Raw genomic sequence first — 16354 nt, 5'->3', positions numbered from 1 at the left:
AAGCGGCGGACATTTTTATTTAAATGCCGCGGGGGATATTTAAATCCCCCGCGGATTTCCCTACGACGACTGCTGAAATTTACATGCCCCTTCCGGAAGAGGGGCCAGTGTAGACGTAGCCCCTAATGTTTAATGGTATTTTTTTCTTTCATTTTCCATAACTTGGAATTTCCTGGTTAAATTTCAAGAAAATTACAATTGTCTTATAAGTTCATCTCATTAAGTAATGTATATATGTAACTGTTACATCTGATAAAATTCATCCATATACACTTCAAGAACAGTATATAATGGTAACAGGAAGCTTTTTGAAAGGCTGCATTAAAGAAATGGAACAAAAATTTCAGTTTGAGAAACACAGCACTTTGAAATTTAAAGTTTAAGAGAAGAACTTGTTCAAATCAACCTCAAGAAGAAAAGAATAAGTAATTTTAAATTAGGTGAGCGATAGAATGTATTACTTGATATAACATGGCAGTTCAGTGATACACATTTGTCCATTGCATTGTTTGCTTAAAAACTATTTGAAACCAGGCACCTTTTACTAAGGTAAAGAAGAATGGTATTCTTTATTGCAATTTAATGGCTTAGATAAATATAAATAATTCATGAAGTCATATTCCTGAGGTATGAAATAGCAGATCATAAATGATTGCCTGAAACCATTTTTTCTGCAGTGAAGGCTTTAATTTAAGGGAGTGGAGTGTGAAACACCTCTTTCTAGATCCTGTGTCTGATGAAATTATGTGAATATCACTATAATCAAAATGTGCTTACTCCAAACAACATTTTAATTATGTGTTCTACAGCTGACTGAAATTTAAAAAACAAAAAGCCTTCCACTTGGATCTGATTAAGCAAAAATAAAGGCTTTAAGTGAAAAATGTTCAGTAGAATTTCCTTGTGAGCAGGGAGAGAACAGTAAATAAATGTGTGTGTGTGCACACACATGTGTACAGGTAACCTGAATGTCAATACATTAATTTGTCAAAACAGATTTATGTGAAGCTGCAATATAACTAATAATGTACATTTTTCTGAAGGGGAAGAACATGAAATGTTAACTAATGTGGTTTAGTCAATATCCCTTTAGAACTAAAATTTAAAAGGAATAAACTTCCCTGAACCAACAGAATTAATAAAATTAACTTTGCTGAACCAACAGAATGTAAAAGTCTCAGGATCTTATTCTTGTATGCGTTGAACTTGTATGCGTATATCGACTTCTGGAGCTTATAGCCAATGCAGCTCTGCTCCTAGACTGTGTATTTTATTAATACTATTTTCATTTGACATGAGCATATGTTATTTTTAGATCATGACAGTATAAATTTGTAGCCAGACACAAACCCCATCTTGTTTTTCCACAAACCCCATCTTGTTCCCCACCCCCAGAGAGCAAGAGAAAGGCAGTCAGCCTTTGATGCCCTGGGAACGCAGGTGTGCTGCTTGTCCCTGACTCTACCATAAACAGAAACCAGACAGTAAATGGGCTAGCTGACGACCCGGGGCCTCCCGCCGTCCTGATGGCTAGTACCAGTAATTGACACGCCTGCACTGTCCCAGGAGAGGAATCTTCGCCCATCACATACCAGAGGTGCCCATTGTCGGCATTTTCCCAGGTGTAAATTATGCTTTGCACCCTTCGTGGGAAACTTGGCCTTCAAAGCCATTTTTCCTAATTGGCCACTTGAGCCCAGGAAGAAGCCTACATGACCCAAGGGGTATAAAAAGAGGTTCCGCTGCCAACCCCATTTGAGCTCCAATCATCTATACCTGCTGGCAGGTATTGATTGTCTCCCGAGGTCTGTGGGATGCCCAACCTCGCCCTACTTCTTCCCGAGGGATTGAGAGAAAGACGCTGGCCACGCCAAGTCTGGAACGCAGGGGTGAGAATATATACCTGCTAGGTGTCTATTTTGCATGCATTTAATAAGAGCTCAGAGAACCAAAAGGGTTTCATGGTACCTGTAAGTGACTTATTAGTGTAATTTCTGTCCTGTCCTTTGTAGTGTCTGTGTTATCTGTAACACAGTAGTAGCATTTAACAACTAAGTTTACCCTGTAACAATAAATAGTAACTGTTTAAGCTTTAACCTGACTCCTTCAGTTGCTGTAACAGAACCAAGCACAATTTAAAAGAACTTCAGCCGGTCATAAGGGACTCACTGCCCTGACCGTCGGCTGACAAAATTCTACTGCTAATTTTATGGTTTGCATATATTGCATTTATATGCACTTGTGTGCATGCACACACACACAAACATTTAGGCTACATCTAGACTGGCATGATTTTCCGCAAATGCTTTTAACAGAAAAGTTTTTTCCGTTAAAAGCATTTGTGGAAAAGAGTGTCTAGATTGGCACGGACGCTTTTGCGCAAAAGCGCTTTTTGTGGAAAAGCGTCCGTGCCAATCTAGACGCAGTTTTGCACAAGAAAGCCCCGATCGCCATTTTCACCATCAGGGCTTTTTTGCACAAAACAGTTTTTAGCTGTCTACACTGGCCCTCTTGAACAAAAACATTTCCGGAAAAGGGCTTTTGCGCGAACAGGCATGTCAAAGCATTTGCGCAAGAAGCACTGATTTCAGACAGTAGAACGTCAGTGCTTTTGCACAAAAGCAAGCGGCCAGTGTAGACAGCTGGCAAGTTTTTGCGCAAAAGCGGCCACTTTTGCAGAAAAACTTGCCAGTCTAGACGCAGCCTTAAAGATTTGTATAAAACATGCAGACCTGATTCACTTCTGTTACCCAGCTGTATTCATTTTATTTGGTTAATTTCTGTTACAACGTTTTATCCCAGTGTTGCTCCTTTGAAATCAAGTTTACAGTTAAGTTATGCCTTTCCTTTAAGTATCTGATTTGCCATTTTGTTACTCCAATTTTACAATGAGAAATCAAATCAGAGCTGGTTCTCTGTTCAGCAGCAGCTATTAAAGATAGACATTTTTAAATTAGCAAGTTCAGATATCCTGAATCTCAGAGATTTTAAAGAGCTGAACAAATGACTTAAGGACCTTTGATTTTCAGTAAGTTTTGAAGAGTTAGGAAGTTTCTGAACACTGGACAAAAAATAATGTTATATCAATATCCAAAAAGAGATGATGTGACTGATTGTGAGCCTGGCAGGGAGGAGGCAGGGTGAGAGACTTGCTCCCCCCGCCCCCAGACCCTGATTAGCCAGAGAGCAGGGAGAGCATGCAAAGTCTCCTCCCGCTGCAGTATCTAGAGGGAACCATGAGCTGTTTTAAAGCAGCTGGCAATTTCTCTCGGGGTGGAGGGCAAAGTATTCCCCCACCTCCCCGGCCAATCAGAGCCCGTGGGCAAGGAAGCATGAGAAGGCTCCTGGCCTTACCCTTTCCACCCAAGGCCCACCCCATCTGGAGCAGCCCGGGGCCACTTCAGAAATTTATGAAGTGGCCCCCTTTTAAAAATTATTGCCCACCCCTGCTTGGATAGCATGGTAACCCTGACACAATAATGGAGGAGTAAAGATGATAAGGAACTTGTTTACAAAAGAATTAAAGAATTTAATATAATGAATGACAATCAATCTGGATTTAGGGAAAATAGATTCCATCAAACTAACAATTTTTTATGTGATTAAAACTTTGGTCGATGAAGATAATATTGTTGATGTAACATACTTAAGTTTCTGCAAAGCATTTGATTTGGTTCCATATGAGGTTTTGATGAAAGAACAAGAATGATATAAAATTAACATGACATTCAGTAAATGGATTAATACAGGCTTAACCGATGGCTCTCAAAATTTAATCATAAATGGAGAATCATCAGTGAATGCGTATGTTTCTAGAGCAATACCTGCATTGATCTATTCTTGTCTCTCTGCTGTTTAACATTGTTATCAATGACCTCGTGGAACGAGGTGTACAGCTAGTTTGGATTAGGAAGCCTAATCCGAACTAGCTAGTCCATGCCGCGTGTACCTGCGCGGCACGGGGTCCGACCTAGCCGGCATTTAAAAATGGCGCCGGCCGGCTTTATACAAATGAAGCCCGGGAAATTCAAATCCCGGGCTTCATTTGCAACTCCGTATGACTACATTCCCCCCCCCCCTAGTTCGAACTAGGGGGGTAGTGTAGACATACCCAAAGAGTGTAGGCCAAATTTACAGGATGGAGACTCTACCCTGGGAAGCAATTACTGGAAAAAAAGGTGGGGTTGTTGTAGAAAATCAGCTGAACATGGGCTCCCAGTGGAACACTGCTGTCAAAAGGCCTAATGTGATCCTTGGATGTATAAATGGGAATTTCTAATAGGAGATTTTGTGTAATTGATACTGGTGTAACCCCTGCTGGAATACTGTGTCCACAATTCAAGAAGGATATTGATAAATTGGAGAGAGATCAGAGAAGAGCCACAAGAATGCTTAAAGGATTAGAAAATCTTCCTTATAGTGACAGACTCAAAGGGTTCTTTAGATTTAGCATAACAAAGTAGAGATTAAGGATTTACTTGATTACAACCTGTAAGTATCCATATGAGAAACAAATATTTAATAATGGGATTTTCAGTCTTCCACGGAAAGGTCTAACACAAACCAGTGGCTGGAATTTGAAAGGCAGACTGGAAATAAGGCACAAATTATTAATGAGAATAATTAATCATTAGAGCAATTTACCAAGGGTTTTATGGGATTCTCCATCATTCAAAATGTTTAAATCAGGATTAGCTATTTTTCCAAGAAATATTATCCAGAAGTGCCATTAGAGCTCTGGCCAGCAGAACTCAATTTACAGTATCTGTAAGGCTGTTCTGGAGGTATTAAAATGGCTCCATGACAGTTCCAAGATCAGCAAATTCCTGACATAGTGCAAGCTACTTTTTCATCCCCTCCTAAGATGAATAATTCTACCAAATAGAGACTGCTGTTGGTTGTGACCAAACTGCCTCCTTGTCATCAAGGTTCCCTGTAAGGTGTATGCCTGCGTAGGCGTGCACAAAGAATTTCCATCTTGCCCACCCCCTCGGCAGAGTCATGCAGCTGTGGCCCCAGCTTCTGCTGGGCATGGGGCCGTGTGGTATGACTGCCCTACCACAGAAGCAGCCCCATGTACCACTGTCCCTAAGAACAGCTGGGGCTGCAGCTGTGTGGTGGCTGCTGGGTCCAGGACCATGGTACAAAAATTGCACTGTGGCCCCAGTTTGAGTCCTAGCTCATGGAGCATGCTTCCCAATGTGCCAGGACTAGACCTGGGGCCACAATGCTATTTTAAGTACTGTAGTCCTGGCCCTAGCTGCAATTCAGCCCTGGAAGGCTGCCCCATGTGCTGGGATTGGACCTGAGCCACAATGCAGCTAAGACTAGCACCGTGGCCCTGGGTCCAGCCCCAGCACACAGGCAGCTAGCTGCCCACCATGATGCCATGCCCAGCAGCTGCAGGTGTCAGGAAGGCAGAAGGGAAGGGAAGGGGCAGGAGTTGGGGATAATTAAGGGAGAGAAGGGAGGAGAAAAGAGGAAGGGGGAGGTGAGGAGAGGAAGGGGAGGAGAGAAGAGGAAGGGAGAGGGGGAGGGGAGGAAAGGGCAGAGAAGGGGGCCAAGGCAGGAGAAGAAAGGGGAAGGCACTGAGGGGCATGGTGGAGGAGAGACAAATGCCAGTGGGCCAAGAGGAGACAATAAGGGGAAAGGGCAGGAGGAATGAGGGGGACGGGAAGGTGTCAGTGGGGGAGGGAGAGGAGAGGGGACAGGATGATGCTGGGACAGAAGAGGGGAGGGGAAATGGTGGCAAGAGGAAGGAAGAGCAGAGGGGACACCTATGTGCCAGGAGAAGAGGGTTTGAAAGGAGGGGTTGGCTTGAGAAAGGTGGGTGAGCAAGTCACATGTGAGGGCACAGGGGGTATGAGAACTGTGGCAGAGGGTGGTGAGGGGGTGAGCACCAATGAAAAAAAGGGCAAGGGGGGTGGGTGCTGGGAGGGCATGGCCAGTGAGGGACAGGGGAGGCACCAGTAGGGTGCAGGAGTAAGGGAAGATGCAGGTGCCAGGAGGATTGTAGGGGTGAAGCAAAAGAGCAGACACATGGAGGGCAGGGAAGTGCACCAGAGGGTGGAGGAGAGAGTCAGGGCAGGTGGGTAGAGGAAGGTGTTAGGAGAGGGGGCTAAAGGAGGGATAAACACAAGGGGGCAGGGAAGGGCAAGTGCAGAGGTCAGAGAGGATGGGGAGGGGGCAGGTTCCAGGAGGGATGAGGGGAGTAAGAAGGGCAGGAATGAGGGCAGCAAAGGAGAGTGAGCATGAGGGCAGCAGCAGGCACCAGGGGAGCATGTGGGGAGAGGAGAGGAAGGGGGACATGGCAGCAGAGGGAAAGGGGGAGGCTTATAACTTGGGTGCCACCGCAGCACACAGCCAAACAAGTGCACATGACCTCAATATTAGTTCACAAGACAAAACTCACTCTGCTCATGGATGAAAAATCTTAGAGAGAACACTGCTTCCCATGTGCCTTTTAGCTCTGTCTTCCTCCAAGTATCCCCCTAGTCTTTCTATCGTGCTCTGCTGCACTGAGATAAACAGAATAGGCCAATAGGAAACCAGGAGCGAAAGCATTGTAAGAATAGGGGAGAAAGAGAGACTGCCCCTGAAAGCCCAACAGCAAAAACAGTGACTCTTGGAGGAGGAACTCAAACATCAATATCATTTTGTTTCACTTCCAGCGTCTCTGGATAGTCAAAGAGACTTGGAACAAATTTTGACTGAGAAAGCCAGATCATGGCTGAAAATGTCTAACAAGCTCTTTTTTCTATAAGTGATAAAATTGTTAATCCTGATTAAAAATGGAAAAACAGATCTAGATAAAATTAGAACTTCTATAAAATGTTAAGCCAAAATTCTACCAATACTTTTAAAGAACTACTCACAATCTGTTAAAATCAATTAATACTCAAATATTTAAGAGAATCTTTTGTAACCCTTCAATGCCTTGTTCTAGAGAGACATGGGAAACATACACCTCCAAAAGCTACATTTTGAATATTCCTATACTCAATGGAAACAGGAAAAGCAAAAAATCTCACATTCTTGTAAAAAGTCCGGTCTACTTTTGCAGACCCCCCAAAGTGTAAGAGAGTAGTGGTATGATATGCACAAGCATCCAAGCTAAACTTCTGAGCCTTACATTAACTCTAATGTTTATAACAGATTACAGCTAAATGTGTCAGAATTCAATGTTTATTCTATCATTTTTATAGATATGATTATCTATAAGCGTTGTAATTTTGTATCATTTACATTTTCACAATTGTGCAAAATTAGCTTGTTTTTCTTTTTTTGACTTAAATAAAAGCTATATTAGCTATTCTACTTTTAAGTGTTACAATTTTTACCTGCATGAATAGGTCCTTCAGTACACATTGGAAAAGATGAAGATCAATGGACAGTTTTAGTCTCTTAGGGTATGTCTACACTTGCATCCTATTTCGGAATAGGGCTGCAAAATGTAGGCAGTTGGATTTGCAAATCAAGCCCAGGATTTAATTATCCCACTCTTGATTTGCATCTTCCCAGCAGGGTGCCATTTTTAAAATTGACAAGCCCGGAATAACTGTCTGCGTCTACACACGGCAGTGAAACAGGCATTCGAAATAAAGCCCTATTTCGAACTACCAGTTATTCCTCCTGCAATGAGGTTTAACAGGTAGTTCAAAATAGGGCAGTTATTCCAGGCTTGTAAATTTCAAAAATGGCGCCTGGCCGGGAAGATGCAAATCAAGCGTGGGATATTTAAATCCTGGGCTTGATTTGCAATTCCGAATGCCTACATTTGCAGCCCTATTCCAAAATAGGCTGCAAGTGTAGACATACTCTTAGGCATTTGGGTATGTTCTTGGTAATTATGACTCAGTGAATGGCTAAATTTACTATTCTATCATAAATACACTGATAGTTGTGAAAGGTGCCATATGTTTCCATATTGTTACTCCTTTTGACACAAATTGTTAGCCAATTATTGTGGTGTTCAGGGTAGCTCCATTGTGCCTTGTATTTGTTTGCTATAACTCTATACACTCTGGGTATGTCTACACTACAGCGTTATTTCAAAATATCTAATTTTGAAATAGTTATTTCAAAATATCTTACTTTGAAATAATGTGTCTAGACACAAAATGCATTTCGAAATAGCTTTTTGCTATTTTGAAATAGCATGTCCACGCTGATTGGACACTGAATAGCATTTAAGACCAGCTGGAACTGGTTCAGGGTATCAGCTGGTTCTAGCAGGGTATCAGGTCAGAAGTTAACTTGTGGCCAGAGCAGCCAGCAGGGCACCCTGGGAAGGGCTGGAGGCCCCCCAGTTTGAAATAAGCATATACACAGCGCTTATTTTGAAATAGCAATTTCTAAATTGGTGCTGTTCCTCATGGAATGAGGTTTACCAATTTCGAAATAAGCCCTCCACTATTGCGAATTAATTTTGAAAAAGCAGTTGGCTTGTGTAGATGCTAGGAAAGTTATTTCAAAATAACGGGTGTTATTTTGAAATAAATTTGCTGTGTAGACATACCCATACAAAGAATGTAGAATCTTGTTTCACTAAATACAGAAAGAATTAAACACCACAAGGCAGTTTCTTGGCTTACATTCCAAGTCACTTGTACCTCCTTGACACAAATATTCTAATTTTTCCCTGTGTAGGTTAACTTCCAAGAATAAAAGATACAACGTTTGTGAGGGCTCTCATGTTGAGACAAAATTCTGGTGGCAAATCTAAGGCATCAGCCTCAGTTACAAATGGTTTAGTAGGATTTGGGTGAATCAGGATGGGAGTTCTGATGAATGCTCTTTTCAGTCGATCAAAGGCAAACCGAACCTCCATAAACTAGGAGAATTGGGCCCCATGTTGCACAATGAACCTGTTGGGCTGGTTTTTATGGAATCATATCATGGAATTACAGAACTGGAAGGATCCTCAATAAGTCATCTAGTCCAGTTCCTTGCACTCAGAGCAGAACTGTGTGTTATCGAGACCATCCCTACAGGTGTTTGTCTAAGCTGCTCTTAAAAATCTCCAATGCTGTAGATTCTACAACTTCTTTGGGCAATTTACTCCAGTGCTTAGCAACCCTGACAGTTGAGAAGATTTTCCTAATGTCCAACCTCATCTATCATTGCTGTAATTTAAGCCCTTTGCTTCTTATCATATCATCTGAGCTTAACAAAAACAATTTTTATCCTCCTCCTTATGAAGACATGTTATGTACTTGAAAGCTATCATCACATCTCCATACTGTATTCTCCAGACTAACAAATAAATGTTTTAAATCTTTTCCTTGTATATCATGTATTCTAGACTTTTAATTTTTTTCTTTTCTATGGACTTTTTCTAGTTTGTACACATCTTTTCTAAAATGTGATGCAAAGTCCTGGACAAAATATTACAGTTGAGGCCTAATCGGCATGGAGTAGAGTGGAAGAATTATTTCTCATGTTTTGCTTACAACATACCTGCTAATATATATCCAAGAATGATCACTTTTTCCCCCCACAGTGTTACAACATTGACTCAGATTTAGCATGTGATGCACTATGGTCCTTTTCTGCAGTACTGATTCCTAGGCAGTCATTTCCCATTTTGTATGAGTGAAGCTGACTATTTCTTCTAAGTGTTGTACTTTGCATTTCTGCTTATTGAATTTCAGACCATTTCTTTCAGACCATTTCTCCAGTTTGCCCAGATCATTTTGAATTTTAATCCTATTCTCCAAAGCACTTGCAACCTCTCCCAGCTGTAAACTTTGTAAATATTCTCTCTATGCCATTATCAAAAATTATTGATGAAGATACTGAACAGAGTCAGACCCAAAACTGATCCCTGCAGGATCCCACTTATTGTGCCCTTCCAGCTAGGTTGTGAACCACTGATAACTCTTCTCTGGAAATGGGTTTCCAACCAGTTATGCATCCACCTTATGGTAGCTTCATCTAAATTGTATCTCTCTAATTTGTGAATGAAAAGGTCAAATGAGACAGTATCCAAAAACTTATTAATGCGAACATATACCACATCTACCACTTCCCTCGTAAATGCAAGGATCTTTTCTTTTCATGCAGGGCAACAACCAGGGCATGCAAAGTCTATAGGGATCCCACTATCTTCAACAGAGGGATATTGACCTTTTTTAGGATCCTTCCTCACTGTATCAGCTCTAATTCCATTATTGTTTATGGAATTTGGTGCCACTCAGATAGGGGCAGCAGAGGTTTTGCCCAGTAAATGGGGGATTTAGGTCTAGTGATTAGAGTAGGTAACAGTAGCAAGGAATTGGAGCCCAGTATCAGAACAAGGTGGAAATACACCTATAATTACCACACAGGATACTGTTGCAATCATATTCACTTATTGCAATCACTGAAACTATAATGCTACTAATATGTCTGAAGAGTTATATTTAAATTACAAAAAAAATCTTTATAGGTAAAGCTGCCTAGTAGTATTAGGCATTTTGTCTTTGCAAGACCTTCTAATAACTTCTTCTTAACCTTCCTTGTATGAGTGTTTCTTGACTGAAGTATTGTGGATAATTTCCCCCACATGGTGATTTACAGTATGCTTTAAATACAGATGAAATAAATGATATTTGTAAGTCACATCAGAGAAAAACATAGGACATCTTCACTCCAATGTCAAGATGATGAAAGCCTTGGTATAAAAATAAACTAAAACTAGGACAAAGTACTCTGAAGCAGATCATTCCATGTTCATAATATGCCTTTTGCCTCAGTATAGCACTCATGTCTTAGTTCATTTAAAAAGATGTCTTTGAAAACTGAGAGCTTGCTCCTCAGTTCATGTACATCAACATAGCTCAAAGGAATTTAAGCATCTGCTTAGATGCTTATTGAATTGTGGTCTCTCTAAACCCCCAGTCCTGCAATAAATTCAGTGTGGTCAGATCCTGCTGGCCGCCCAGTGGGACTCGGCTCAGAATCTGATTTCAGGACTAGGAATTGCCATCAGAGCTCCAGAATTCAAATACAGAAAGTTTTATTTCATTGTTTTTGTCCAGAAATTATTTATAAAATATTATTATGACAGTTTCCTCAATAATCTTAGGGAACTCAGTATTTAAATGGTTATAAAACTCAGAACTATATATGCCATCCACATTTGCCTATGCAGACACTGCACAACAACTACATAATTTGTGTTCATACTATATCATAAATACAAAAAAATACCATGACAAGAAATTGAATTCATAAAGAATTTTCTTAAGTTGAATCTGCGGTCCCATACTATAGCACAGGCATTATACACACAAACTTTGTCCTTTTTTAGGGTAACCACAACATCTTTTTTCCAATTTAAACTACATCCATAAACTGTGTTAATATTATGAACTGTTTGCATTTTACGGAGAGAAACAATATTGCATGCCGGAGCTTTTTCCTGCCATCACTGCAGCTAAGATTAATGAACACAGAACAAATAGTTGACATATAACCTACCCATGGGAGTTCCAACGCCATAACCTTTTGAGTCTATCAGGCCTCCAATCTGTGTTAGGTTACAGTTCCGCTGGGTGACAAACTCAATGGTTGTGGATTCCATTAGAAAGGCATAATCAGAGGTGAGTACACGCTGGATACCTTCTTCATTACTTTTGACAAGCACTGATTGCCTCCTGCTACTCATAAAGGCCCACATCTTATCATAAGTGGAGATTTTTGATTTCTGAAACATAAAATATTAAAATACAATATTAACATGAATAGATTTATGATGAAGTAGAAAAAGACTCAATTAGCATACGATAACTAGAAATAATTGTATTAATTTAATACTTTATATCTATATAGGGCACATAATTCCAGAAGAGATCTGCTCCCATTTGGACATCAACATAATTAGACAAACCTTCAAAAATGCTCATCTCTTCACATGCTTGATTCTTTGAAAATTAAGGCTGAAGTACTGTCACCATTTACATTGATAGATGAAACTTACCCTGACTTTGATAAGGCCAAAATTTCACCCTGACTCTAAGTCGCACAAATGATATTTTTGGTTGTTTGACATTTCTGAAAGTCTGATTTTGATGCCTAAACAATTACACAGCACTTCTGAAAAACTGACTGACGCAATCTCACACCTAAAGGATCTCAAAGCACTTGAAAAACATATGACAGTATATGAATAATAGACTGTAACAATTCCATTACTTCTGGTATAGAAGGTGGTAGCCTTCTGGTCCACCGTACACTATAACAAGAATCTGAGGAGGGGAACTTTAAGACAAAGTTATTATTACAAACTAGTAAGACTGATACTACCATTTTGTCATGTGTTAAAGAAATAAGTCTGACATGCCCCTGATTTGTTGCAGCTTCATTCACTGAATATTCAGAAGCAATGGTATATTTTCATGGTGCTAAGACTGGGAGAAAGCAAACCAATGTTCTATACCTTTTTTCTGTTCTGTTATATGAGCTTAGACAAGACACTTTGCCATTTCTATAAAATATGGCTGATAATCTGCACCATCTTTTGTAAAGCACATTAAGATTTAGGGATGAAAATCACCATTGTGTTATCTTTACCTTCATCCAAAACATCTCAGATCCAGATGTATTAGAAAGTGAGATGAAATGTTAACTCCTAGCCAAAAAGACAAGAGTAGAAATCTGGCATAACACATTAGTATAATTTGACTATTCAAGGAGTCTCTGATTTGTTAATATCAACCTCAAACATAGCTGCATGTTTGGCTCTGGAGAGACTCTGGACAGAGATTGGCATTGCAGGCTTTTCTGAAGTTCAGCTGACTGGCATCTGTAGCTTCTGCCCCAAAAGAGAATTAATAGTGAGACATGGAATAGAAAGAGGAACATTTGTTCTGAATAAGGATGACTTTGTATCCCTGCTAAAATACAACCCAAGGCTTATTTCAATCTTCCTGGGGACTTCAGACCATCTATCATTCAAGTATTTGAACCAACTCCAGTAGCCAATGCTAATCACATTGAAGGGTTTGACATCGATCTGCAAGAACTCATTGATACTGAGCCAAAACATGATATGGGGTTGATTGCAGAGAGTTTCAAAGTGAAAGTGGAGAAAAAGATTGTGGATAAGAACATAATGCGGAGACATGGAATAGAAGAAACAAACAGTCTCCTTTTCATTGATTTCAGGTCTGAAAAATCAAATTATTCTTACAAACACTTTATATCAATTTTACAGAATTTTAAGAGAATGCACTTGAGCCCTGAACATCAGCTCGCTGGAAATCAAAATGATTATATCATACAGAAAAGAGGGGAAACCAATGTTTTCCAATTACTGCAAAACTCTCCAAAGTGGCCATATCACCATTTAATACTTTCATCATTCAAGGTTTACCCTAAGTCTATAAAACAATTATTTTAGCCACCGTAGAGTAAACTGAACACTGAAAATTGGTACAGAGAACAACTTTGGCAAACTATTGACACATTGGTGTTGTATGAGCTGGAGGGAAAAAGCCAAATGAACGGTGGGAAAGAATAAAGTGAAAGACAATCACTAGGATGAAAACTTGTCAAAAATGGAAGTCAGTGCTCTCTATTGAAGCATTACAGCATGCAGTTATATACACTCAATAAAGTCTGGCCTTAGCGCAAGGTAAGCAAGCAGGTTGGGCTCTGTGCCTTCAGAGCCTTACACTGCTGGGCGGCCACTTGCCTGGCTGATGCTTGCTGCCCTGGTTGGGAATTACCCAGCCATGCAGCGCAGCCACTGTCAGCTTGCCACCTTGGGCCCTCAAAACTTTTTGGCCAGACCTGCACTCAATGAATACATAAAGCTAACTTCAACACTAAGATGGACAAGATAACCGATTTAATCATCTATGAAGAAGTCCCAGTCACATCTGAAAAGGACTAAAGTAGTGAATAAAATTAAACTAAGACAAAACTCCTGTCTAAGATGGTGTAACATGCTGCAGGAAATACCCATAATTTTGAGCCACTGTTACTTCTCTGCCTCCATGAGAGTGAGTTTTGCTGATAATTAGACTGTATGTCCTCTTTCTGCCATACCACTCTGTCTTCCTTACCAGAAAACAACTCAGGCAAATTCCAGCTTCGGACCCAAACCTTGCCTAGCAGGTAACAATCAATGAACTCCAGGTCCCAAGTGTCTTAAAGATATTTCTCTGCACAGCCTCTACTGTGCATTCAAAGAAGATGTTAAGTTTGCTGTTCTGGGGTGACTATGCCCTTTCCTTCAAACACAGCACTGAACTAGTTTAAAGTAAAAGTAAAACAAGTTTATTTTAAAAACTAGAAGGATTATGTCATGCTAAGTACAAGAGACAAAGGAAGAAATAGTTACAAGGAAACTAAAGTTAATATACATTAGATTAAAACTTAAATTTAGCAACATACAATCTTTGTTTAAGATGGATTCTTTACCCACAGGTTTTTTTTGTCAGCTCTTTACTGGCCAGCCAGGCCAAGATTCAGTTCAAAGATAAAATTGCTTGGTTTCTTTACTTTGTATGGTGACAGTTCAAGGAAGAATCTCTTTCTGTTCCTTACATCAATAAAGAGATTGACTTTGTTTTTATAAGTCGGGAAGGCCTTGTGGGGATTCAGTTTCCCGCATGTTCCTGGGCTGCTTGAACCATGTTAATTCTCTGTCTCTCTGGTTCACGATCAGGATAATCCTCATTGGATTTTAGCTGAAAGGCTTTGATTACTGCTATTATGTAAATTGAGATAAACCCACTTTCTTTTGTCTAGTACAAAGCTGTTTATCATTGTTACCTAGGCTAGGCTTTCTGGTCTTAAATATATCCAAACATGTCCTAGTAACATCATACACAGGGAATTTGTCACTTCACTTACAGTGCTAAGACATGTATTTTACAATGCTTTCAGATGATAGGTAACAAGTATATTTTATACAATATTATTGTAGTAGTTTGTAGTATGTGAATAGGTGGTGTCTGGGGTCAGAGACAGCATTCTGGCTGGGAACATTAAAACAATCTTATGTATATATGAACATTTTATGAGCAATTTATTAGTCTAATTGGAAGATGGTGCAATGTCTCAGTAATTAGTGAAAGTCACTTTTCAACTATGTACCAAAATATGTACCCCTGAAGACAGCATGAATTATAGAATTCAATTGTCATGAAGGCAAAACAAATAAAATAATAAACATTCTGTATTGTTTCTATTCATCCTAGAAAAGATAAGGATCAGAGCTGAAGTGTTGCCAAGAAAAACTGACAGAAATGAATACTAAGTTATATATTTACTGTATTTTAATATTTGTAAGGTAGAGACCTGGGATGTGTTTTATACGCAATAGGAAACCTTTCGACACAGACAAAATACCTTGCGATTCAAACAAATCATAAATGATTTTCCCCTGTATTTACTGAACTACTTATTTTACAGTGTCTGCTATGGCTAGAATCCAAAGCCAGAACAATCAAAATCATCACAGGCTGTTTTGACATTGAACTTAGGAGAATGAGACTACTTATTGCTTCTAGCAGTTATGATTGTGACACTCATACTGATGGAAGCAGATTCTGCAATTTATATTATGCTTCCATTTTTACTTATTTGAGAGAAAATCTGAGGAACTGACTTACAGGTTCTATTGGTGAAATGTGTTGTGTTTGCTTAGCACACCATATTTGACCTAACTGAAAATCACTGTCTCCACTGGAAGTGATGTTTAGATGAGAGAAGTTGCGGTGACAAGATGTTATATGCCTGTGCTTCCATAGTATTGCAGGAGATAATGCAGTGGCTAATAAAGCCAGCAACCTACACTTTGTGAAATTTGCATTATACTGGAATACAAAAGAGAAGATGGCAATGGAAACATTGCAACCCATCCCATCAAGCAAAAAAATCTGGAAATGAAGACATTAAGAAAATTGAGAAGTTCAGCTTCCTGGTGCATGGAGATGACAGCTATCACAATGACATCCAGAGGCAGCTGCGCATGCTGTGTTCATTAGATCATTAGAAGACAACAGTGTGTCTGTGTCAGATTTCATGAACATAAGAATGGTGAAACTTCTGAATTAGTCTATTGTAATACAAGTCTGTGAAGGCTGTAAATGGGAGCTACTATCTTTGCTAATGCAATGTTCCTGTTATATACCAAAGTTTTGGACAGAAAACACAAATAACACAGCACTTCAGCAGAATGGAATGAAACAGGTGGGAGTTGGGAATTATTGGGATTATATGATGGTAAGAGAGATTGCCCAAATAAGTAAAGATCAAAGGAAAGGCACAGGATATGGTACATACACAGTATCAAACAATGTGTCAGTGAGGGCAAGCATGGAGGAGTGTAGAGCAAAAGTGTGCAAAACTGATATATTAG

The 16354-nt window shown here is 39.8% G+C and overlaps 1 protein-coding gene across 3 annotated transcripts in view; it reads right to left on the bottom strand.

Moving 5' to 3' along the window:
- Positions 1–16354, bottom strand: part of GRIK2 (glutamate ionotropic receptor kainate type subunit 2) — a 622020-nt gene that overhangs the window by 41526 nt on the left and 564140 nt on the right. For all 3 annotated transcript variants that reach the window (XM_075923935.2, XM_089777200.1, XM_089777199.1), the window contains exon 15: positions 11464–11689. In XM_075923935.2, coding sequence (XP_075780050.1) covers positions 11464–11689 — 226 coding nt within the window. The remainder of the gene's footprint in view (positions 1–11463; positions 11690–16354) is intronic.

This window comes from Pelodiscus sinensis, chromosome 3 (genome assembly GCF_052426305.1).
Source record: "Pelodiscus sinensis isolate ZL-2025 chromosome 3, ASM5242630v1, whole genome shotgun sequence".
NCBI lineage: Eukaryota > Metazoa > Chordata > Testudines > Trionychidae > Pelodiscus > Pelodiscus sinensis.
This window is presented reverse-complemented; position numbering and strand designations above follow the sequence as displayed.